Source organism: Dryobates pubescens, chromosome 9, assembly GCF_014839835.1.
Source record: "Dryobates pubescens isolate bDryPub1 chromosome 9, bDryPub1.pri, whole genome shotgun sequence".
Lineage (NCBI taxonomy): Eukaryota > Metazoa > Chordata > Aves > Piciformes > Picidae > Dryobates > Dryobates pubescens.
In genome coordinates, this window is record NC_071620.1 from 14286036 (window position 1) to 14312840 (window position 26805).

Consider the following 26805-nt stretch of genomic DNA (forward strand, 5'->3'; position numbering starts at 1 on the left):
GTGAGCATGAAGCTGTAGCATGTGATTAGTCTGGGAGAAGGCAACAGGAACACTTAGATGCTTGCACAGTTGACTAAGTGACAGAGATTAGACTTTTGACATGAGAAAATATTGCCATTTGGGTTCTTTACAGTAAATACCTGCACAGGAACAATCTCTGTGCTTTTCCTTTACCAAGAGTGACAAAAAAAGCAACAGAATTCCTGTATGGGGTTAAAAATGTTGAAAAGGTAGGTCAGATCCTGTATCTCCTACTCAGGAAAGAACAGTAAAAGCAGCCACCTGCAACTGCACTTGAATAGTTAGGAAGGAAATGAGGTGACTTAAACAGATGGGGAAAAGCTGGTCGCGCAGAGCTCTTTTTAGATTTCCATGTCTTTCCAAGATCCTCTGAATCTAAGCCTGCCTGTCAAGTTAAGACATATGCTTTTGAATCTTGAGAGAGAGTCTGCATACAGCAGTTCTTCAGTCTTTTGTGATACCAGTGTTGCTCTTCCAAGGGCTGTCAACCATTACACATTGCCAAAATGCTTTAGTGGGTTGTTTACTTGAAGAGTGTTTCAGAACATTGTCCTCTGCATGAGGCTGTGATATCAGCTGAGCTTTGTTCACTTAGCCTTGATTTTCATCTGCACCTCTTTCTGTTTGTCTTTGGTGTCGCTGGTCAAGTTGGACAAATAACTACAGTAAAACCCTGTCTTTTCCCTTTGTGGGTTTGCTCATTCATGTTAAAGCTCCAGATGTTATGTTCTTTGTAAACAACCTTCTATAAGATTGGCATGATAAACTATGCAGATTCTATGAGTAAGGAAATCCTTCAAGTGTCACAGAGCCGCTTCATCAGCTCCTGTACCAAGTCTCTACCTTGTCTCCTGGACAGTGAAATATCACATTCCTGTCTGCTGTAACATTTCCTTAGGGTATTCAGAGCCATGCCAGGGATCAGTATTACTTCTGCAATGCTAACAGCAATTACTCATTATTCCTTATAATGGAGGGAATCAGGAACACCAAGCAAAGCTATTGAGCAGCAGCTTTAAAGTCTACAAAAGGAAATATTTTTCACCCAGCACATAATTACATTGTGGAACTCATTGCCTCAAGATGCTGTGAAGCCCAAATTATAAATGGGTTCAAAAATGGGCTAGACAAAGTCATTATTAAACACAATGGCTGTGTGCAGTCTCCAGCTGAGGAAGAGATTGCTCAGGACAGCCATTGATTGCTAGAAGCTAAGTGGGTATGCTGGGGAAAGATTAATTCTCTGTTTGCTCTATTCTTCATACTTCTTTGTAAACATCTGCTACTAGTACTGTTGTTGCAAAAATAATGGTTTGTATGGACCTCTGGTTTGACCCAGTATGGTTGTTAACACACATGAAGAAGAAAATTAATCAGCACTTCCACATATAGAAAGCAAACAATGTGATGAGAAATGGTAGTATTTTCGTTAGGGTGTTTTTATATATATATAGGTAGTAGTCAGTTTATACAGCACACAAAGAGCTATTTGATGCTTTCTAGTTCTCTTGCTTTAGTAGATGTTTTCCTGCTTGTTCTTGTTTGAGCTAGACCAGAACCAGATCTGGAGAGAGATTTGATTTCTCAGCTCAATCTCTGCTCAGTGAGGGCACTTCCTGCAGTTCAGGGCAGGTTTGCACAGTCAGCAGCTGCTTCTATCAGAGAGAATGCTGATGGGGAGAGTTATTGCCAAGGGCTGGGCTGCAGAAAGGCTCAGACTTAAGGTGGCTCTTGTGCAGAACAAGGGCACTGCCAGAACTGGAGCCCCACCTTGGGCTGCAAGAAGTCAGAGGTGGCACCTGCAGGGAGGAGAGTACAGGACTAGTGACCCTTAACTGATCAACAAAGGATTGCATCCTATGGATATCATCTTCAGGATCAAGGCTGAGGGATCACCAGAGTCAAGTCTCTTCTTCAATGGCTGGTGTCCAAGGAGGACTCTGTACCTTATGCCTTCAATCCTGATCCACATGTTCCTGAATCCAGTTCTAGAATCCACCTCCTGAATCTGGTTGCTATCTGCTTTTGAGTCCAGTCTGGGACTTTCCCAGTGCCTGCCCTCAACACCAGTAGTAGCAATGGTGATGTCATTGCTGTCAGGGGTTAGGTTTGCTCTTTGTATCTCTTTTTGTCTGTTTCATTATACTGTTCTGATTTCTATTCCAGATGGTTTAGTTTATTCCCAATCCTTCAGTCTCCCTTTTTTTTTTTTTCCTCCCTTTGGGAAGGGATGGGGGTTCATAGAGATCCCCTGTCACTTGTCTAGTCACTAGCCCAGCATTGACCCTTAACACTGATCCACTGTCTTGTCGTTGGGCTATGAAATGCAGGATGATGATGCTGTAGAGGGAAAGAAAAAAAAAGAACAGATTTGTTTGTAAGTGTTTTCATTTAAAATGCATGTAGCTGCCCTGCTAAAGCCTAATCCTTGAGCTTTTATTCTGAGCAGTGGTTTATTCTGCAGAGAACCTTGTTTACATTAATGAGGCCCTTTCAAGAGAATCGTGGTACTTACAGTACATGGAGGCAGTGGAATTAAACTCCTGGTGTGGGCACTAAACCAGTTCTTGCTTTTGGGAGAGCAAAGGGGGACGGTTAATATGAATTTTGAAATTAAACAAGTCGACCTTCCAAACCACACCAAAACATTTGCTTTGGGGTTGCACTGGGGAAAACATTTTAAATCTAAGAAAATTTGGTGTCTGGCTGCTTTCCTGATAGCTTTTTACACATTTCAGTTTTGCCACTGACTTTTTAATTGTCTCTTACCATCGTCAGCTTGAATTTAACATGTTGATGGTTACATTGTGAATTGTGTCTATAGAAACGACAGTAGCTACAACATACAAAAACCTTTGAATCCAAGGAAAATCACATCAATTGCTCATGCTTTGTATATGTTTAATTGCAGATCTGATTAGAGATTGACATATTTTCCCTCCATTTGTCAGCTCTTTGCACAGCATTTGTGTTTGTTTTACTGGTGTTTACTAAGCGCATATATCGCTGGCACACAAAGAAAGCTATAAAAAGGCCAGGCTGTCTGCAGCACTTCAGGCTTTGCTAAAGTTTAACTCTTTTGTAGATTGCTATTTATTCCTCGGTGCTGAAACTATATGTCTGTCAACTTATTTTTTCAGGACACTCATTCTGCCATACATCAAGTCTCAACCATTGTTGAAGCTAATGTTATTCCTGTTAACATAACAGTATCTTTTCTTGTGATTCAAGTATGTTACATGGTAATTACCTTAAGTATCCTATAAGGGATCAGCTTGGACCTTTTCCCTGGGAGGTGGTAGAGCCACCATCCATGGTTGCATGGTTTGGTTGATTGGGTGGTGTTGGGTGATGGGTTGGACGTGATGATCTTGAAGATCTCTTCCAACCTGGTTTATTCTATTCTATTCTATGAAGGTGTTCAAAAAAGGTGTAGACATGGCACTTTGGGACATGGTTTATTGGCCATGGTGATGTTGGGTTGACAGTTGGTCATGATGATCTTGGAGCTCTTTTCCAAGCAAAACAGTTCTTTGATTCTATGACCTAACTCACTCTTCATCATTTTATCTGGTTCACTTTGGAGCATAGAACCTGATAGCCCTTTTAATAAGTTATCTGATAAATACAGACTTTATTGGATTGCTTTAAACAAATAGTAATTGGCTTACTGAGAGACAGATGCCTGGAATCTTTGTATTGTCTTGTAAGGGAAATATTTATATACAGACCCAATGTTTTTAAAGTTTTGTTTTATGGAGGGATGCAGAGAATAAAGGCATCTGCTGCTATTCAACAGAGCTTTTATAGTGTTGGCTTGCCTCAATTAATCTAGTGTGAGAGCAGTGTTCTAATGAAAGGAAATGTAGAATAGAAAAGTAGAGCTGCAATGTATATAAATCTTGAGATGTCCACAGAGAGCTGATAAATTGCTGTATTTTGCTCAGTTTATGCAAAAGAGAAAATGAAGAAGCAGATTGCAAAAACCAAAATTATGCACCAAGTTGTTAAGCCTCAATCTTCATTATAGAAGAATTGTTGCAATGCTCATCAAGATCATAATCTGAACAAATAAGTGGCTAGATCCTGCCCTCAGTGGTCCTGCATGTCAGGACAAAAGCCACAGAATCATTTACTCTGATCTGGTGGGACCTCACCTAGAGTACTGAGTACAGTTCTGGAGCCCTCAGTATAGGAAGGACATGGACCTGATGGAGAGGGTCCAGAGGAGGGCCACAAAAGTGATCAGGGGTGTTGGAGCACCTTTACTATGATGATAGGCTGAGGCAGCTGGGGTTGTTCAGCCTGGACAAGAGGAGGCTCAGGGAAAACCAAATAGCAGCCTTCCAGTACTTGAAGGGGGGCTACAATAAGGATGGAGAGAGACTGTATACAAAGGCCTGTAGTAACAGGACAAGGGGCAATGGTTTCCAACTAGAGCAGAACAGATTTAGATTGAGCATTAGGAACAAATTCTTTACTATGAGGGTGGTGGAACACTAGAACAGAATGTCCAGGGAGGTGGTTGAGGCCTCTTCCCTGGAGATATTCAAGGTGAGTCCCAGTGAAGTCCTGGGCAACCTGATCTAGTGGAGGATCTCAAGGCGAACTGATTGCTCCTTTCCTGTTCTTAAAGCTGTGAATTTAAATTATATTTTGCTTTTTTTTTCTCTCTCTAAACCTTTCTGTGTTAAGTTTCTTATTTCATAATTCACTTGTCACGTGGAGTTTGTCACTATTCACTTAGCTCCCTTACTCCATAAACAACTCATCTTCATGTCCTCACTGTGTTGTCATTCCAAAAAAGACTGTTCTGTCAAACAAAACACTGGCATGTTGCTCCCTACCCCCTTTTTTTGATTTGTTTTTTTTCGTCCTGGAGTCTGTTCTATGAGAATATTATATTTGGTTCATTATTTTGCTCATATTTGTGCATAGAGAAAATAAAATGCTTAAATGTTAGAGTAGAATATATGTCCTTGTTGCATGTCTGCCCAGTAAGTTACTGGTGGCAATCAGATTTCTATCTCTGGTGTTATTGCTAGAGATTGACGGTTTTCTGCTAGGCAAATCCTTATTTCACATGCAGAATATATTCTCTGAATGTATGGGGTGTGAATGGTAATCAAGAAAGACGTTTTTGCACCTAAACATGAGGAAAAACTTCTTTCTTGTGAGGGTGATGGAGCCCTGGAGCAGGCTGCCGAGAGAAGTTGTGAAGTCTACTCTGGAGAGATTCCAAACCCAGCTGGACTTTGTGATCCTGGGTAATCTGCTGTGGGCGACCCTGCTTTTAGATGATCTCCAGAGGTCTCTTCCAACCCTTAGTATTCTGTGTATGATTTACACTAGGCCATTCAGATATCTCCATTGTATTGCACAAGGTGAATATAAGTGTAGAACTTTTCTCAAAGATCTTTGAAAGTTTCTTTCTCAGACATCAGGAACATTCTATTGATCTCATGCAAGCTCTTGTGGACACGTTCCATAGCAAAACTGTTGCTTGTGGATGGCACGTTTGTACTTCCCCATCGACAAAATACTAGTATCACACAACTGATGCTAGATTAATGATGCAGAAATTCTCCTCAAGTGACAGTTTTCAGAGGTGCCTTTTGCCCCACACTGGTTCATAGGTCAGAGTATTTCCACTTCACATTATCCATGAGATGAGCCTGGCTCTTCTTAGCAGCCTGTGATTCCATGCAGTGTATCTTAGAATAAACTGTCTGGTTTTCATCCTGATTGGTAAATTGCTTCAGGGATACCTTCCATGGAATTAGGAAGTGCTGTGTATACATTTCAAACATCAAAACAGGACAATTCAGGTTGGTGAGCTGCTGCTGTTCATTAGTGCTCCTAACCAGGCACTTTTTGTCCTAAGGAGTAGTCTTGGGGCTGGTTTGACATGCTGCTGCCTGTCAGTATGCAATGAGCATGCTAAAGATGTTTGGGTTAACAACTGACAGAAACACTTGTCATCATTGTCAATCCCATTACTACTGCTACTATTTTTATGCTAATTATCTTTTATATGCTCTTAAATACTCCATATTATTCTTTCAGCAGTTTCTCAGAGAGGTATGGAGTCGTCTAGGAGCAACACTAATGTTTTTATAATGTTCTTACCCACCCACTCCTTCCCAGTAAGTGTGTAGATGTCCAAAGGGAAGGTGATTGGCAGAAAGCAATTAGAGAATGAGAGTCTGCAGAGAGATGTCTGGGAAAAGGAAGCAGAACTTTAAAAAGCTGGAGCCAGGAGTTTTGAATAGTGAAGCAGCAAGAGCTACTATCACTATAGAAGCACTCAGTGACTATACAGTGACACACAACTGCTTTCCCCAGACAGAATGCATACATTGAGAAGAGTGTGACCAGCAGGAACAGGGAGGTTCTTCTCCTCTGCTTTGCACTAGTGAGGACACATCTAGAGTATTCTGCCAAATTCTGGACTCCCCAGTTCAAGAGAGAAAAGGAACTGACAGAGGTAGTACAACAGAGGCTACAAAGATGCTGAGGGGCCTGGAGCATCTCTGTGAGCATGAAAGGCTGAGACACCTGGGGCTGGTTAGCCTGGAGAAGAGCAGCCTGAGAGGACATCTTCTTAATGCTGATCACTAGCTAAAGGATGGGGGGGCAAGAGCATGAGGTCAGATTTTCATAGGTGTGCAGTGACAAGACAAGGGCCAAGGACACAAACAGGAGCACAAGAGGTTCCACCTTAAAATGAGGAAAAAAACTTATTTCCTGTATGGGTCCCAGAGCCCTGCTGCAGGTTGGTCACAAAGGTTGTGGAGTTTTCTTCTCTGGAGAGATTCCGAACCCACCTGGACATTGTAAGCCCTGGCAACCTGCTGTGGGTGATCCTATTTTAGCAGAGGTGTTAGACTAGATGATATCCAGAGGTCCCTTCCAAACTCCTCCATGCTGGGATTGTGAGAGTCTGTGAACTGCATACTCAAACAGGCACTGGGATCAGATGGCAGCCAGGAAAAGTGGGAAGTAGATATGTAGCTTTAATAGGAGGAATTTTTCTTTGGTATAAGGAAAATGATGGGTTAAAGGTCAAGCCTAGAGGAATAATTGTCTTTTTATATGCTGACAAATACTGTATTTGCAAACAAGCAACACAGACATCGAGGCACCAAAGTTTCCTGTGAAGATCCAGAAATGTAGTGTCCCAGCACAATGAAGGTGACCTTTGTTAAAAGTCATCACAAGCAGACCTTGATCTATCTTAACCTGACCTACTACTCTTAACTTCCCTTGAAAACTACTCTCTTATCCACTGGGACAAACAACAATGTGCAAAATATTACTGTTCCCTCTGTGTAGTCTAGCTTTTATCTTGTAGTTTAATATGATGTCACTGTGGCCCTGTAGCAGAATTAAAATCTTACGATGTGAGCTTTGTTTCTCTCTTATCTTCTATCCAAACTCTATTAGCTAGAGCAGCCTAGATAGACTCATGAAAACCCTCGAGGCTCACTTAGTGAGCAAAATCTGAGGGGTGCTTTATCACTCCTGAAAGGTTAGATCAGCTGTGTGTACATTACAACATTGTGGATGAAGATAGGAGGAGGTTTGTTCACGTCTCCAATTCAGCATTTATTTGCTTTCGGTTTGTTCCTCCACATACTGTTTTCTCTTGCTTTGGGGAATTTTAGTATGCTCAAGGTTTTACTGAATTGTGTGATTTTTAAAATTAGAAACAGCTTGTCTTTACAGGGGATTTGAAGATGTTATCAGGTTTCCTATGCTTGGGGCAGCTGATAATTTAAAGAGTCAGACAGTTCTTGCAAATTCTGAGCTCAGCACACCCTCTCAATTACAACAATTTATTCAGATAAAATCAGGCATAAATATTACTGAATTAGCTAGAAATGTGTTAGAAGTCACCTTTCTTAGCAGGATTAAAGATTCATAGAATTATTTTTTTGGAAGAGACCTCTAAGATAATCCAGTCCAACTGTTAAACCAGCACTGCCAGATCACCACTAAACCATGTCCCTCAGCACCACATCTACATGGCTTTTAAATCCCTCCAGGGGTGGAGGGATTTAATCTCATTCTCTCTCTGTATTTTGCTTTTTCATGTATTTTTCCTGTGGTTTTTTTTTCCTTCTTTTTTTTTCCTTATTTCTAATTATTTTCCTTATTTTTAGTTCTTTATTTCCTTTTTCCTCTCTTTTTCTTTTTTTCTATTATTTTCCTTTAAAGCAATTCAAACTCCTTAGTATAGGGAAAAAAAAATGTAGTTCTTGCCTACCTATTTCATATCACATTGTACCTTGATTCTATGATTCTATGATTTCATTAGCTCTTTGAAACTGTTCCCTGGAGCAACTATTTATTACTTTTAAAGTAAATCAAATATCATGATGTTAGACTCAGAAAAAAAAATAATATTTCCATCTCAACATGAGGAGAAACTTTTCTCCTGTGAGGATGACAGAGCACTAGAAGGTTTTGGAGTCTCTATCTCTGGAGAGATTCCAAATCTACCTGGACACTGTGATCCTGGACAACCTGTGGTGGTGACTGCTTTAGCAAGGAGGTTGGATAAGGTGACCTTCCAGAGGTTCCTTCCAGCTCCCAGCATCCTGGGTTTCTGGGATTATGTGAAGCCTCTGTTTATTCACTTTATATTTATGGCCATTACACTCATTTGTGTTGCTGAAGTTCATTGTCTCTTTGAAATGTACAAGGTGTGGTGGTTGTGAACAAAACTCTTAATTACATATTGTGTTAAAATAAAATGAAGGAGAAACAGGGCACTATCAAAATCCCACATGCTGTACATAAAACCTATTTGTTAAATCCTTCCAAAGCAGGACACCTATTTTCATAAGAGGGAATAAGCACTGCTTGAGACCACCCTTTTAGTTTGTTGACACACAAGTTAAAAATATTATTTCCTGCATATTAGTTACAATGCAAGTGTGCATATTGTGCCTAGAGGGTCATTCCTGTAATAACAATAAAACCTAAGGATCATAAAATCCTATCAACATCCTATATTTTTTTCTGCTGGAGATAAATCAGGAAGATTAATGAGGTTAAGTTATTGCTATCAAGTATGCCAGGGAATAAGTTTCTAAATTAGAATTTTAATTGTATGTTCTCTTGCAGCCCTCTTAGTAATTCACATTTCACCATATTTCTCAAATCTTTCCTTATATGGAAGTCTTAAGGAATTTTAGAGGACTGAAAGTAATGGAGTTTTTAAAACTTAAGTAGGTAAAATGAAAGTGACTCTGAAAGCTGACAGAAACTAGGTTATCTATCAAACTTTTAGTCTGCTTTACAGAATCTATGAAGATTGCTGGGAAGAAGTTCTTTACTATGAGGGTGGTGAGACACTTGAACAGGTTGCCCTGAGAAGCTGTGGATGTCTCATCTCTAGAACTGTTTAAGATGAGGCTTTGAGGGATCTGATCTAGTGGGAGGTGTCTCTGCCCGTGTCACAGGGGATTGGATCTAGATGGTCTATAAGATCCTTTCCAACTCAAGCCATTCTATGATTCCATGAATCTCACTGGTGAACTTCAGTGTGGCAGTGTCAGACACCAAAATAGGAAATGACATTGACAGATCTCAGACACCAACAAATAGGTGAATATGAGAAAAAAACACAACCAAAAACCCCAAAACAACCAAAAAACCAAACCAAAAACTTGCAGATAAGATTATATAAAAAAATACGGACATTAATTCTTCATTAATTGTTTCTCCATGATACTCTTTCCTGCAGTATTGTCATAGTTTAAGACCAAATGACAGTTGGTCATTGGAGACTAAATGTACTCAGCTACCAAAATATATCACGCATACATGTAACATAACGGATTACTTCCCTGCTCAGCAGAAGAGACGATATGGTCAGGGAGACACATTGTATGGGTCTTTGTGGTGGTTCCAGCCACACCATGTGTTTTGGTGGTGGTGGGGTTTGTTGTTGTTGTTTGTTGGGGTTTTGTTGGTTGCTGTGTTTGGGGTTTGTTTGTTTGTTTGTTTTAATTCCATATTCAGACCTAGGTCAGAGTAACAGACTGGTAAGTTCTTTGGAACTGCTGAAGGCAGTTTACATTGATTAGATAGATGTTCACATTGGCTCTTGCAAGAGATACTTTTCAGGGGCAGGTATAGTGAAATGTTTCTTTAAATTCCATTATTTGAAAACCAGACATAATTCTCAGTGATTGAAGCTGACAGAGAAGTTTTTCTGATGGTGAATATATTCTCTAGTGGCATTCTGTCATCCATAGATGCTTTCAGTGACCAAAGCGATGACTGAAGTAGAAAAGCTGCTTGCGCTGCCATCAGTGAAATCATTTACTACTGCTCACAAACTCTCAGGGTGATCTATTACTTGCAGGTGATGCATTTTCAATGATAAAATCTTTCCTCAAAGTTGTGAGAAGATTAAAAATGTTCTTTCATTGCTTGGACCTCTCTGTGGGTTTCTTTCACTTATCTATCGATGATGATTCTTAATTCCTTAACAACCTGAATGCTCAGTTATCACCAAGCCGAATGTGTTTGCTTCCATTTTCTGTTTAAAAGAACAGTTAATGTGGTTAAACAACAAGAGCATACCAGGTTCTGAATGCTGTGAAGCCAATGAACTGACAGATTTACTGTACTCCTAAATCTTGCACTGCTCATTAAATGAGCCTGAAGGTCCTTGTCCTCCAAACGTTTATGGACATGATTAAAATAAAAAGTGTATTTACTAGAGTCTGTAAATACAAAGAACAGTCTAACACCACACTAGGCTCTTAACTCAGTTTAATGGATGCCTTCTTGTTACCGTCTGTAATCTCCACATATAAAGTGGGCACAGCAGGAGTAAGAGGTGGTATATTTAAGTAAAATGATCCATATATCTTCACTACCCAGTTCAGGGCATTTTTAGCTATCTAATTTAGCTGCAACTCAAAGGACTTGTGGTAGAAATGTTGGTTTGTGCTGTAGCTAATCTAGGTTAGAGAACAACCGCCACTAGGACCCCCATTAATTGTCTGGTCTGGGCTAAAGCAGACAATGTGCATAACTCTACATGTCTCTTTAAAAGAATTTTAGAGGCAGTTTTAACTTGAATAGGTCAAATTACTCATTTTGCTAAAGTACATCTTAATCTGGGTATCTAGAAATAGCAATGGCAAAATGGATGTTAACAGTGGAGAAATTCTGGGTCAGTTTGGAGCACCAGCCGTCATAACGAGTCATACATTAAAAATAAATCCACAGATCAAACTTAAGGCTTTTTACACAGTGAAATAACCATTTCTTTGTACCTGTGAATAATAATCTTGCTTATTAAGTAGGCAGGGAAAGGTCTGTGATGTCCATAACTTCTCATTTCTTTGCTCATAAGAGCTTGCATTTGGTAAACGACATCATAGGAGAATACACCGTTGTCACCTAGCAACTATGAAGTGGTTTTTGAAGAAGTTGCTGCTTGGCTTTGGACTAATAATAAAAATAGTAATTGCCCTCAACATTTTACATTTGTAGATCTTGAAGTGCTTACAAAGATGCATTATTTTTTGCTGTCTTTAATTGGAAGCATGACAATCCAGACTGGGAAATGCGTTGCCAAAAATGACAACCAACAGAGCTACAAATTGTGTCCTGAAGAACTTACCCTGTTCTCCACATTCCAGCCCCAGCCTCTTCAAGCAATACTTCTTTTTTTTTTGTTTTATTTTACAGATCCCTTCCAATATTTTTTGGTCTCATGAATATTCAATGAGGAAAGGGAATAATTTTTTAAAAACTGTATTTGCAATGATTATCTCCCCCTCTCGTTTGAGATATTGCAGTTATTTTCTATTTGAGGGTCACTGTGAATTAGCCCTTGGCAAATATTTAATTTTTAATGGAGACCACTGCAGCATTGAGCTAAAGCAAGCAAAAGCTTCACATTCATCCTAAAGCTTCACATTCATCCTGAGATGATCTTGCCACTGCATCACCAGCCCATCCTCATGCTGCAGTTCTGTATAATTCAGGTTATTTTAGAAACTGTTTAATTCTGATTATTGAAATATTTTCTAATGCCAGAATAACAATTGACATTGCAGACCCAAATGTCTGCTGTGACAACCTGAAAAATATTTTACTTTTCAAGTAGGTAACAGGGGTTCAGTAGCCAGGGTTTTGTGTGATTTGAGTTAAGGAATCACACAGAATCCCAGCATGGGGGGGGTTAGAAGGGACCTCTGGAGATAGACTAGACTAGACTAGACTAGACTAGACTAGACTAGACTAGACTAGAATAGAATAGAATAGAATAGAATAGAATAGAATAAAAAAAAAATTAAAAAAAAAAAACAGGTTGGAAGAGACCTTTGAGTTCATCAAGTCCAACCCATCATCCAACACCATCTAGTCAGCTGAACCATGTCACCAAGTACCCCATCAAGTCTCCTCCTAAACACCTCTACTGATGATGACTCCACCACCTCCCTGGGCAGCCCATTCCAAAGGCCAATCACTCTATTTAGAATTTCTTCCTAACATCCAGTCTAAACCTCCTGTGGCACAGCTTGAGACTGTGTCCTCTTGTTCTGGTTGCCTGGGAGAAGAGACCAGCCCCCTCCTGTCTACAATCTCCCTTCAGGTAGTTCATCCAGTCTTGCTAAAGCAGGGTCACCCACAGCAGGTTGCCCAGGATCGCGATGCCCAGGTGGGTTTGGAATCTCTCCAGAGAAGGAGATTCCACAGCCTCTCTGGGCAGCCTAATTCAGAGCTCCATCACTATCAAAGAAAAGAAATTCTTCCTCATGTTTAGATGGAAATTCCTGCGTTCTAATCTGTGCCTGGTGTTCCTTGTCTTGTCTCTGAGCACCACTAAGAGGAGTCTGGATCCATTTTCTTGTTCCCCATGCTTTAAATATTGACCAATGCATATTGCAGAAGATCATCAGCAATGAGAAAATCAGATCAGCAAACTGAGAGATCCCCTGTCCGTGTGTGCTTCTCCAAACTAAACAGCCCCAAGCTTTCCTTGTCAGTGAGCTGCTCTCTAAAACAAAATTTTACTTTAAATTATTTGAGAAGTGCCCTACACATATATTCATTTCTCCATTGCCCTTGCCAGACATTTGGTGGAATGAAGCTGTTTGGGGACATATTTCTTCCTAATAGTCCCCACTTTTAAGAAACTTTTAAGGCTGAATTTGAATGAATAGCCACTAGGATAACGCGTGGGCTGCTGTGCAGCAGTCTCCCCAGAGAGCAATATGTTGGGAAAGACATTAAAAAAAATTCAGTAATGAAACATTTATTTCTCACAAGTAAGGAAAGATCTTGACAGATCATCTGTTACGAGGTATCTGCTCTGTTCTTCTTCTCTTGTGGGACAAATGGGATTTTTCCTTATAATTCATGGTGGATTATCATTCTGTTGCGGTTTCTGTAATGGCAGCACACAGGGAATTTAGGAAATGACACTCCAGCTGTCTTTTACAATAACTGTTTCTTTTTATGCTTTTGCACTGTAATGCCTCTTCCTCCAAATTATCGCTCCTGTACACTTCTCCCTGCAATACAGACAGAATCACAGACAAGTAGGGGTTGGAAGGGATCTCTGGGGAACATCTAGTCCAAGCGATACCTGTGTGTATCCCAAAATGAGTTAAAAAGAAAAATGGATCTACATAAATCCCATCTATTTTGCCACTGTGCTTTTTGTTTCATTCACTAACATTGATAAAAATCCAAAGGAAAACATGCATCTGGAGTTCTTTTTCTAGAATACATTTTTTATAAAGAAAATGAAGTCAAGCTGCAGCAGCAGGAAACGTAAATCTGTCTCCTGGATTTTCTTTCTGTGTGAGGTTTGATATATATTTATTCTAAAGGACAGAATTATCTACACAGCAGACATGTTATTAGGAAATATTTTATCTGCAAGGCTCATTAAGCTTATCATTGTTTTCAGAAGTTCCAAAGAGGTGGGAGAAACTGAACCCACACATTAGCAGATGAGAAGCAGACAAGCTGCCCAAACCACTCTATCTTCCCTGCATCCAATCCTGCGCAAATCTTTCCCCCTTGTCTCCAGAGATTTACTTTAATTGATTGGTTTGAATCAATTTTGCACAAGTTCATTAGTAGGACAGGGAGAAGTCCCTAAGAATGTGTTCAGGTTCTCTGTATTTCAAGGTGTAGGTTGGAATCTGTATCAGCAAGACATGTAATGGTGAGTGAATTAAATCCAAAGCTACTTGCTGGGTAATGACTTATGGATCAGTCCTGTGGACTGTTCTCTAGCAGAAGGACTGTAAGAAAATGATAATTCTCTGTAGTGTATCCAGTTCCCTGAAATGCAAGATCATGAGGAAGATCATATAATGATTTGGGTTGGAAGGGACCTTTAAAGGTCATCTAAGTCCAACCTTCACGTAGTCAGCAAGAACATCTATAACTAATGCAAGTTGTTCAGAGTTACATCCAACCTGACCTGGAATGCTTCCATGGCTGGGACAACTACCACCTCTCTGAGCAACTTGGGCCAGTGTTTAAGATAATCAGGTCAAGTTTTAGACCAGATGAATGATTAGTTTGTTCTACCTTTGGAGTTTTGTTGCTGAAAATCTCCAGCTCCATTTTGCCTTTGACTGTGTTTAATGGCTCATCATCCAGAGCTGTCTGAGAATTAAGTGTGAACTTTGGAAGAAACGGAGACATAGGTCTTTGGCCATGGAGAGCAATTCCACATGCAGTTCAGTCTGGCTTTTTCCATCCACCCTGACCTAGGGGTGCTCTGGAGGGTGCTTGGGGTGGGGGTTGGGGAAGAGACGGGAGGGGCTTGCTTGCTTTAGATGCTGTTGGCAGATATATAATCAAATCATGCTTGATGTCTTTTCGGCAAACAGCCACAATGCTGTAAATCATAGTAAGATTTATAGAGGGTTCCACTTCTGTATCCTGGCAGGAATCTGTGTTTCTCAGAGCTGTACCCAACAACAGTAAGCTATGATTAAGTAGAAACTAATTTATGTTAGTGGGCTTTAAGTTGGAAACCTGCTCTCTGGTGAACTTATTAAGAGATAATTCATTTTAGACATTGAATGTGCCTGAGTTCCATTGACTTCAGCATGAGATCAGGGGTTTGTTTTGACTTTTATGCTCCTTGATAATGAAAATTGCAGGGATTTGAACAACCCATTTCAGGTGTGATGACAAAGTGCACTAATGGTAGTCCATTTAACAGACTGTTTTATTTGTGTTTAAAACCACTCAGAATGTACCAAGGTCTTGTAGAAGATACAAACTTCCAATGTTTTCCCTGCATAGTTTGGGGTTTGGCCATTTCGATCTGCTGCTGCCAGAAAACTAAATCCTGGACCTTCATATCCCTCTTGAGTCAAAAGATTCAATCTGCAAATGATTCTAGTAGAAATATCAAACTGTGAGTTATGACAGATATTATCCTGACAGGGATCCACTGCTTTATTTGTCAACTAAATATTTTTAACCAAAAAAAAATAATAATTCAGCACAAAATGTTAAAATTACTTAAAGACACAACATGTATGTGGAAATGCTCTGTTAGACCACAGAATGCACAGGACAGATAGGACATAATAACCTGCTTGTTGCTCTTTTGGTATTTTGTGTGTTTTATTAATGGACAAATATGGAGAATCATATAATAGTCTGGGTTGGAAGGGACCTCTGAAGGTCATCTTGCCCAGCCCCCTCCCCAGTAAGCAGGAGCATCCTCATCTACATCAGGCTGCCCAGACTTTTAACATCTTCAGCTTTCTTATCTACATTAAATGCATTAATTACAGCAGAGAGTTTGAGTGAATATTAGATCATGCTTTTTACAAAATCACAATATTTTCATTATCTGACAAAACAATCATCTTGGTGGCATGATAAAACACCCCACATATGTGCCAGTTGAATCCAAATGGGTGTTTTTTAAAGCCTATATAAGTTTAGATCCATGAGGTCATGTGTCAAGAACTACTTGAAGTCTGTGGATACATCAAAAATAAAACAGTAACATGTTAGTACAGTGTGTAATTCTGACTCAGGTACTGGAACAATTCCAACACTGACGATGAAGGTCTTTCTTCTTCATGTCCCTATGAGATACTTTTTAGTAAGGGCCTGTTGCAACAGGACAAGGGGTGATGGTCTTAAACTAAAAGAGAGAGATTGCCCAGAGAAGTGGTAGGTGCCCCATCTCTGGAAACATTATAGGTCTGGTTTTATGGAGCTCTGAGCAGATGTCCCTGCTGACCACAGGGAAGTTGGACTAGATGACCTTTAAAGGAATGCAGCTTTGGAAAGATTTGTTAGCACTTCACATCCAAATAATTCTTCTTGCTATTGCAAAGATAATCTCATATTAAAATGTAGGCAATATCTAAAATAGGTAACATCTGGAGCTCTGTACAAAGAGCGTTTAAACAGGAGACTCTCCCTGGAGGAAGCACCAGGGAGACCTAATAGAAGGTACCTGAAAGGGGCCTACAAGAAGGATGGAGAGAGACTGTTTAAAAAGGCCTGGAATGATAGGATGAGGGGCAATGGCTTCAAACTAAAGAGCAGATTTAGACTGGATGTTAGGAAGAGGTTCCTTACTATGAGGGTGGTGGAACACTGGAACAGGTTGCCCAGGGAGGTGGTTGGGGCCCCATCTCTGGAGATATTTAAAGTGAGGCTTGATAGGGCTCTGGGCAACCTGATCTAGTTGAGGATGCCCCTGCTGACTGAAGAGGGGGTTGGACCATTCTACTATTCTATGATTTTAACTCAGTAAATGAATCATTTAAATGTCAGTTCTGCAGCAATACCTTCAAGTACTGTCTGTCTTCTCCTTGGTTTCAGCCATAAGCTAACTGTTGCTAAATGCTTTTCTTAATGCCACTTTCTTTCTATTTTTAGAGTTTCTTTGAAGGACAGTCTGCACCGTGGGATTCAGCTAAGAAAGACGAGAACAGAATGAAAAATAGATATGGGAATATCATTGCATGTAAGTGTTGACAACATTATTGGGGACTGTGTTAACTTCCCTACAGAACTAGGTAAAAATGACCACCAGCCTCATGCTAACATCAGGCTTATGTTCCTTGTCTCCATTTAAGAAGATAAAAGTGAGGGAAGATGATACTTTTATTTTTGGGGGGGTTAGGTTTTGGTTTGTTGGGTTTTGGGTTTGTTTTGGGGTTTTTTCAGAGAAGACTACCAGATTTAATGTGTTTTCTCAACTAGCCTTCTGTATACCTTCCTCTTTGGTGCAAATATTTGGCTGAGGGAGAAGGAAATATTTAACCAGTATTCAGTTCTCACAATTTCCAAACTGCTTCTGGTGTCCTAGTGAAAGAGTATCCACGATCACATCTGTACCTTGATATTGGTTTATGGATATTGCCCCCTCCCTGAAGATGTTTAAAGCCAGGTTGGACAGGGCCTTAAGCAGCCTGGTCTAGTAGATGATATTCCTGCCCATGGCAGAAGGGTTGGAACTAGGTGATCTTTAAGGTCCCTTCCAACCCAACCCATTCTATAATCCTATGATATTGTAGGGTGGACAGCACTGCTGTTTAAGAATTCTGCTATAACAGTGACAGCTCTCCTGACTTACCCTCTTCATGCCTGGCAGACTCTAAGGAACAAAAAGAAAATCCATATGTTTTACTTTAAAATGCCAAGCCTGATAAAGATTGCATGTCCTAATAATCAAATACCTTGAGGAGATGATAATATGACTTGTAAGATTGCAGAACATTGTAGCAAGAGATACTGCACATGAACATGGGGGCAGAAAATCCATCTTCAGTAAAGTTATATTCTTATTTACACACTGGTGCTGTTGCACTTAAACAGTCAGTTCCCAGGGATCATCTCTAGGAAGGAATCCCCTCCCTCACTGTTCCTTCAAAATACAAGTTTAAAATACAAATTGTATGTGTTTCTACCAACCAGCCAGATAACCATGGAGCAGGTATGAGCAAAGAAATAGAATCATAGACCATACAATTGCTTTGGCTGAGCAGGATGATCAAGATCAAGTCCAACCATTGACTCAGCACTGCCAAATCTCCACTAAACCACGTCAGTCCGCACCACGTCTACACGTCTTTTAAATCTCTCCAGGGATGGGGACACCACCACTTCCCTGGGTAGAATATTCCAGGACTAAGGGAAGAAATATTTTCCTAATATCCAACCTAAACCTTCCCTGGTGCAACCTGAGGTCCGTCCTTGCTTGATAAGGAAATTCAGTCTTGTAGGGAAGTGTAGCTATCATGATGGGTTTATCAAGAAGACAAATTAGCTGATATGATTTTGCTTGTTTCCTTCCAAGCAATCTTTAATGTGTTAAGCTTATTATTTTGTGAGCATGTAGCAATACATTAGATAATTATTATAATTTAAGTGAAAATACTGAAGGCATAAATAAGAATACCAAGAAGTTTTATGTGACTTGATGATCTTGGAGATCTTTTCCAACCATGGTGACTCTGTGTGTGATTCTGTAAAATTTTATTTCCAGTCCAAGTACACAACAATAGATCTTCTCTTTAGTCAGGCTTAGTGTTAGCAGTCCCCCCCTTTAATGTCACAGAGTCTCAGAATCACAGAATATATTTGGTTGGAAGAGACCTTCAAGATCATCCAGTCCAGCCTTCAACCCATCACTGCAGTGTGAACACTAAACCATGTACCTAAACAGCAGGTCCACACACTGCTTAAACACCTCCAGGGATGGTTACTCCACCACTGCCCCAGTCAGACCCTTTCAGTGAAGAAATATTTCTTAATACCCAGCCTAAACCTGCCCTGTGACAGCTTGCATCCATTTCCTCTAGTCCTCTTGATTGCCACCAGGGAGAAGAGGCTGGCCCCCTCTTCACTCCAACCTCCCTTCAGGGAGTTGTAGAGTGCCATGAGGCTTTGCCTCAGCTTCCTTTTCTCCAGACTTAACAACCCCAGTGCCCTCAGCCACTCCTCACAGGTCATGTGCTCTAGGCCCTTCACAAGACTCCTTGCATTGCCTTATACTTAGACACCCTTTGGGTGAGGAAAATAGATGATTATCAGTTCTGTAAGCGTGAGGTAATGAAGTGATAAGTAGCCAAGGGAAAAATAAGGAAAAGTTATTAAATACATAAATCAATGGCAATTACAAAGGATACTGAAGGCTTTCTGAGAGGGCAAATATAACTCAGGTCATTTAGACCTCTACTTACTTTGAATGTCCTCAGTATTAAGCAAAGAAAGGAGTTGGGTGGTGTTCTTAGCAGTAACACTTCCTATTTCTGTGGCTGTGACAACAAAGGTAACACCAGTTCAAATTAAAATGCTTTAGTCTTAAAGTCAGTATCTTAAAAGAGAGGCTGAAACTACCCACAGTTTGTCATCTCTTAAATACTTGTATGCAATGGGGTAGATAGCAGTTTGATTTATGTGGTTTTCTGCTGAATAAATGATCACTTCTCACAGACTATAAGAATATAATTTTAGCAATCAACTTTTGACAACTTGTCCCAAATACTTCTGTATTATACTTGTTTTAAGTGTAAAGTGCTTTCACAGTTGGACTTGATGGTCTCAAAGGTCTTTTCCAAACAAAACAATTCTAAGATTCTGAGATTTTAATAAATTGCCCTTTTATGCTGTGCTTAAAGCCAAATATATGATAGCTCAGATGCCATGACTATGGACACATTATAATGAAATGTCTTTTTTTTTTCCTATTAAGCAGTTAATGTAATTTTTTTAATCCACTTATCCTCATTGTTTACATTTTCCCCAAGATACTCTTTGTACATTATTGCCTTTGTACACATTATTGTCCTCTGAGGGAACTAAAACAATATCACCAAGTGGCCAGCACTGCAGGAGCTTGTCAGAGTGGCAATATGCTCTACATTCCCCAAGCGTTGTGCATTTAATTGGCTACAAGCATGCTCTACCCACCCCACGAAAGTGGCTTCGGCTCATGAGCCACTCTATCAACAAGCTCAGTCATGATTACAGCTCAGTCATCCACAGAAGACATGATCCTTCTGTACTGAACATGGAAAGCTTTGTGTTCTTAGAATTGTGGAATGGTTTGGGTTGAAAGGGACACTACGAAGGCTGTCATTCCAAAATCCTTGCACTCAGCAGGGACATCTTTGACCAGGTTGCTCAGAGCCCCATCCAACCTGATCTAGAATAGTTCCAGAGATGGAGCTTCTACCAGCTTTGGGCAATCTGGGACAGTGTCACAACCCTCAGCTGTAAAACAATTCTTCCTTCTCTCTAGTCTAAATTTCCCTCTTTCAGTTCAAAACCAACACCTTTTGTCCTGTCACAACAGACTCTGCTAAAAAGTCTGTCCCCATCTTTCTTATGTACATACTTTAACTACTGAAAAGCCATAAGGTCTCCATGGAGCCTTCTTTTCTCCAGGCTGAAAAACCCCAAGTCTCTCAGCCTGGCCTCAGCAGAGAGGTTCCAGCCCCGCAGTCATTGTTGTGACTGTCACTGGCCCCACTCAAACAGTTCCATGATTCCAGAGATGGACTCAGCACTGCGGGTGGGGTCTGAGCAGAGTGAAGCAGAGGGGCAGAATCCCTTCTCTCCACCTGCTGTGTATACTGCTGGGGATGCAGCCCAGCACAGAGTTTGTTTCTGGGGTGTGAACACACATTGGCACCTCATGCCCAACTTTTCGCTCAGCAGTATTCCCAAGTTCTGCTCCTCAGGGCTGCTCTCAATCCTTTCATCCTCCTTGTATTAATACTGCAGATTGCTGTGCCCCAGGTGTAGGACCTTGCTCTTAGCCTTGCTGAACTGCCTGAGTTTCACACAAGCCTACTTCTTAAGCTTGTCCAGGTCCCTCTGGATTGCATTCCAAACATAGGTGTGAGTGTGTTTTCTCATTAGGAACTAAAACTGGCATGAATCAACTAAATGAGTAAATTTTTAGCTATGAAAAAATCTGTTTCTGTCATAAATATGTAGAGTTATGCATAGATTTTGGTAGAATAGAATCTATCCATTTTTCCTCAGGAGAGTTCTGGAAGTAATTTTGGAATAGGAGGGGTTCTGTATTTAGGTAGAAGTGCAACTCAGTATTGACTAAATGAGAAGATACTATTGATCACAGCTTTTAAAAGCAGCTAAAGATTTTAGGTGAGGCAGCAAGGCACGTCCCAAGAAAGGGTCATTGGCCAGACATGTTAATCAACCAGCTACTCATGGGGCTCATTAGAGATCACAGTCTGTGGGCTGGCATATACATGCTGTAGTTAATGCTTATATTCATCATCTGTTACCATTTTCTTCAAAGGCAAATAGATTCTAACATAATTTGAAAGCTTGAGTGATCAGTGCAAAGTTAAGTTTGATCTCCTAGTAGAAGGGTATCAAAATAACAATTACCTGGAAAAGAAAGAGTTTGAAAGCTTCAAAAATTGTCAAAATCAACTGAAGTATAAAGGGGAAAAATACCCTAAAATTCTAGAGAATTAACCTAGAATCTATTGAATAGTCAACATATGGCAGTAGTGGGTTAATGGTTGGATGTCATGACCTTAAAGGCCTTTTCCGACCAAAATGTTTCTGTGTTGGAGGAATATGTGGCTTGTGTGCCACTTAGGTTTAAATCTACTTGACATAAGCACAGGGATAGACACAGAAACATTTAATTTTGTCAACTGAATATTTTTTTTCAAATTAAGAAGTGTTACCACTCAGTGAGGAGTTAAGTGGCATTGTCAAAGCAATGAAAAAGGGGCATCACTGCAAGTAAATGGGTATTGAACAGTCCCATTACCTCCAGAATTCCCTGAAATAGTGAATGCAGTGCCAGAAAGGATGCATAGGAAAAGGAGAAAAGGTGAAATGATTGTTTAAAGTTGTAGGTATGATGTAACTTACCTAGTGTTGCCCAGTCTGAAGCAACCATTCTTGCAATGGAAGAATGGTGTAAATTTTTTAAAAACATCAAAACACAAAGAAAGGTAAAGACAAGACAGCACTGAATATTGTTCAATTGCATAAACCTAAAATCACAGAATCAGAGAAACATTCAGGTTGGAAAAGACCCTCAGGATCACCAAGTCCAACCAATAACCCTATTCTATAAGGTTCACCCCTAAACCATATCCCCAAGCATCACATACAAACCAACTTTAAACACATCCAGGGTCGATGACTCAACCACCTCCCTGGGCAGCACATTCCAAGGCCTGACCACTATTACCATGAATTTTTTTTTCCTAATGTCCAGTCTAAACCTACCCAGTTGTAGCTTGGGGCCATTCCCTCTTTTCTATCACTAGTTACCTGTGAGGAGAGACCAGCCCCAGCCTCCCCACAATGTTCTTTGAAGTAGCTGTAGAGAGCAATGGGGTCTCTCCTCAGCCTCCTCTTTTTCAAATCAAACAGCCCCAGCTCCTTCAGTCTCTCTTCAAAAGATTATATTCAACTCACCTCAATCTCACTTATTATTAAAGGGCAATTGAAGTTTGTTTTGCTCAGTATGGAACACATTTCTGGGCTGAATCACAGAATCATAGAATCATATAGGATCTTAGAATGCTCCAGGCCAGAAGGGACCTCCAAAGGTCATGCAGTCTGAACTCCCCACAGTCAGCAGGGACATCCTCAACTAGATCAGGCTTCTCAGGAACTCCCTGAGCCTCACCTTGAATATCTCCAAGCAAGGGGCCTCAACCATCTCCCTGGGCAACCTGTTCTAGCATTCCACCACCCTCATAGTAAAGAACTTAAGCAAAGAGCAGCACAGTACTTGGATGAGCACAGCATGGTGGAGACAGACCAGCATGGGTTATGGAATACTCACATCTCTATACATTTTTAATCCTGGAAAAGTGAATTTACAGGCTGAAAAGGCTATCTTGATGAACACTATTGATTTGAGTATTCCAACACATTCGGAAAAACTCCTTCTTGAAGACTGTTGGATAGAATTGTCACAAGAAAATGGCAAAGAGTTATGTGGAACTAATTCATCTTGATTCACTGTATTTGGCTTAAAACTGTGCCCTTTCCATCTTCCATGTCATCTTCCCAGGGAAGAAAATCACAGAATCATGGAATGGTAGGGTTTGGATGGGACCTTTGGAGATCTAGTCCAACTCCCCTGCTACAGCAGGGTCACCCACAGCAGGTTGCCCAGGATCACATCTAGGCAGGTTTGGAATCTCTCAAGGGAAGGAGACACCACAATCTCTTTGGGCAGCCTGTTCCAGGGCTTTGGCACCCTCACAGCAAAGAAGTTTTTTCCTCAGTTTTAGGTGGAACTTCCTGTGTTCAGATTGTTCTCTTTGCCCCTTGTCCCATCACTGGACATCACGGAAATTGACCTGGCCTCATCCTCTTGTCCCCCACCCTTTATATATTGCTGAACATTGAGAAAATCTCCCCTCAGTCTGCTCTTCTCCAGGCTAAACAGCCCCAGGACTCCCACTCTCTCTTCATGAAGGTCTGAAATTTCTAGTCCCTGAGACCTGGAGCATAAAAGACCATGAGATAAAGACTTTGCCTCTTCCTTTCTTCCTCAGCCACTTGAAAACCTCTTGACTTGTAATCCCAAACCAATATTATTGTAAGAACCACTTGCCCTGTCCTTCCTCTCCCATAATGTGGGCCAATATTATATTACTGAGGATGAGGTCAGGTTTTTAAGCCACTTGATGTTCTTTCATCCATTCATTATCTTTTAGGAGTTAAGGTTGCTTGGGTTTTTTAGAACATGGGTGGCAAGTTTCAAGTGTTTTAATGCTTATTTACATTTACAACAGAATAATGACAGTAACAAATGTTTATAAGCACTTGCAAGTAATATTAACTCAGCTAGCAAGCAGCATTTAAACACAATAATATACAGGTATCTAATTAGCAGGAGTAACTTGTAAATGATGCAGCAGTGAAGTGGCTGTTTACCATCTCTCTATCCTTGAGATCATGCCCTCAATTTGTTTCAACAACTTGTGCAACATGGTAGAAAAGCCATTGCATTTTGTTAGTTTTGAACCAAGAGAATCAAGAGGGGTAAATAAAGTCTAAAAAAAAATAATAAAAAAGAATCAGCTTCATTAGCATGCAGAGATTCATTTGGGGGGCACATTTAGAATCATAGAATTATTAAATTGGAGAAGACCTCAAAGATCACAAGTCCAACCATCAACCCAATATCACCATGACCACTAACCCAGGGCCTGAAGTGCCATGTCTGCACACTTTTTGAACACCTCCAGGGATGGTGACTTCACCACATCCTTGGACTAGCCTCCAGCACTTCTGAATCACTGCTGTGGTATCATAAAGGAAATGAGGCAGCTGACAAGAAATTAATTCATGCTATAGCGGTTTGGGCTGGAATTTGGAAAACAGAGCTGGAAAATGTTTACATCTTCCTGGGTAGATATGGATGGCCACAGTGGAGCAAAATTCAGTGACAAAGCCATTATCTGACTGCTTGGGTTTCATCATCACTTCATTTTGCTTTCTCCCTTGATGAAAGCATAATGAGCTTCCTTCACAAACTGTGAGGTGGCAGTTTTGTCTTGTAGAATGACTTTGGCTTGTTTTGAGTAGTGGCAGCAGCATTTCCCAATGGCTAAACATTTGACAACATAATGCTATTTATTTTATTGACAGAAGGCGGGGAGGTGGGGGAAGTGTCAAGGCAAAAAATCCCCGCGTGATTACAATGGATTTCACACTAGAAATATTAAGGCGTTCAGGCTGAAAATCAGAAGGGATTTGTACCTTCTGAATGACTGAAATGAGGATTAAGTGTAGATACGATGTTTTTGCAGACAACATGGTGAAAGGTCTATAGAGTAAGACTTCTGAGGAGCGGCTGAGGAAACTGGGAAGAGGAGACTGAGGGGAAATCTCATTGCTGCCCACGATTCCATGAAAGGATGTTGCAGTGAGGTGGTGGTTGATCTATTCTCCTTAGTATCAGGGGACAGAAAGAGAGGAAATAGCCTGAAATTGTGCTAAGGGAGGTTTAGACTGGGTATTAGGAAAAATTTCTTTACTGAAAGGGTGTTCAGACATTGGAATAGGCTGCCCAGGGAGGTGATGGAGTCACCATCCCTAGAGGTGTTCAGGAAATGTGTGGACATGACACTCCTTGTTGTAAATGACAAAGCCATTTAAAATTTGATTAAAACCAATTTTATTTTGAAAAGAGCAATTTAAGGCAATAAAAGGCAAGCAAAACATAATAATAGCAAAGGCAAATAATATAATAAAGAACATTTTATAATAAAAGGAAACATCCCTGTCTCACTTTTTAGTTCCATATTCTTATTTAGCCCATCCATACTTCTGCTTTAGAGTTTCTGCTTTAGAGTTTCTCTTAATCAAAATCACCTGATTGACACGAATTATTACTCCACTCATCACACTTCTGGACATGGTTTAGTGGCCATAGTGGTCTTATGTTGATGGTTGAACTCAATGACCCTAAAGGCCTTTTCCAACCAAAACAATTCTACTATTCTATGACTCTAAAACAAGCTAAGGGTTTTGTTTGACTTCAAAGTAGTATTTTGATGAAAGCTTTGTTACTGGATGTGGTCTTAATGATTTTTCTTTTTTTCTCTCCATTTTTCCTGTTCCAGATGATCACTCTCGAGTGAGGTTGCAGCCCATTGAAGGAGAAACGAGTTCCGATTACATCAATGGGAATTATATTGATGTGCGTATACTGCTGAAATCAACAAACCTAATGTTGTGTTCAGTCAGAGAGGCAGCTCTTCTTATTCTCACATTATTCATAATTTTTAATAGATATCACAGCTAATATCAGCTGCTAAATATTGTTGGTAGGTGTTATCTTTGGAAGCCAGGTGCACACTGAAGGGGGGTGGGAGGGGAGGAGATAAGAGCCTCAAAGGTTTTGTCCATCTCCAAATGAAAGGAGCCTCTCCTCCAACTGCCATTAGATTGAAACCTTGCCAGCACCACTGTGTGGCTACTTTGCCTACTGGTGCTTCTATGGGCTAACAAAATGTTATTTTCACTTTCTGTCAACAGCTTGGCATCACTCCACATTTAAAAGAAAGCTGTTTGCATATTAATGTGACAAAACTCTGTAATGCCTAATGCAGAGATTTGCAATCTCTTGTCATCTCTGCACTTTTAAGTCGCCTTCAAAGTATATTCTGCAGCTGTTAACCAGTAGTTCTAATGCAAGCAAGGCATTTCATTAAATATGTAGGCTGTTTAATTATTGAAGGTGGCTTCTTTGTTCATCCTGCAGTGTGTTAACTTAATGTTTTACATTAGAATAAATTCTTTAAGAGACAAGGTGGTTTTGGTTGACAGAATGAACTCGAAAGTAGAATTGGAAATCATTAGAAAGTCAATAGTATCTAAAGCCAGATAGGCAAAGGTAATCTTGCTGTTTACATGAAGTGCTGGATGTTAGGCTATGGAAAACAAGTGTTTCTTCATAGCAAACTGTGCCTGATAAAGCTTTCTTGTTCAGGTGTAGTCTTTAAAAAATGGCGTCACAGTTTGCAGTTTAGGCTTAATCACCAGTATGAAGCAGGAACGTAACTGATGTTTTTCTCACTGAGGAGCTAGATCTATACAGGAAGAGTAGGTACCTCTGTTGCAACAATCTGAAGTTGTAACGTTCTGAAGAGATCTCCTTCTATTGATTTTTATCAGCATGTTCAAGAACCATTCAGTTACTCTCAAATTTCTGCTCAGTCCCTTGTTGTTCGAAAGAATAACACATGCACCAAGAGGTAAGAGCACATATGGATATAC

General features: G+C 40.3%; 1 protein-coding gene across 16 annotated transcripts in view; it reads left to right on the forward strand.

Annotated features, from left to right (window-relative positions):
• Positions 1 to 26805, forward strand: part of PTPRM (protein tyrosine phosphatase receptor type M) — a 514813-nt gene that overhangs the window by 418828 nt on the left and 69180 nt on the right. For all 16 annotated transcript variants that reach the window (XM_054164442.1, XM_009909925.2, XM_054164443.1 and 13 more), the window contains 2 exons: positions 16936 to 17023; positions 25650 to 25726. In XM_054164442.1, the coding sequence (XP_054020417.1) occupies positions 16936 to 17023; positions 25650 to 25726 (165 nt within the window). The remainder of the gene's footprint in view (positions 1 to 16935; positions 17024 to 25649; positions 25727 to 26805) is intronic.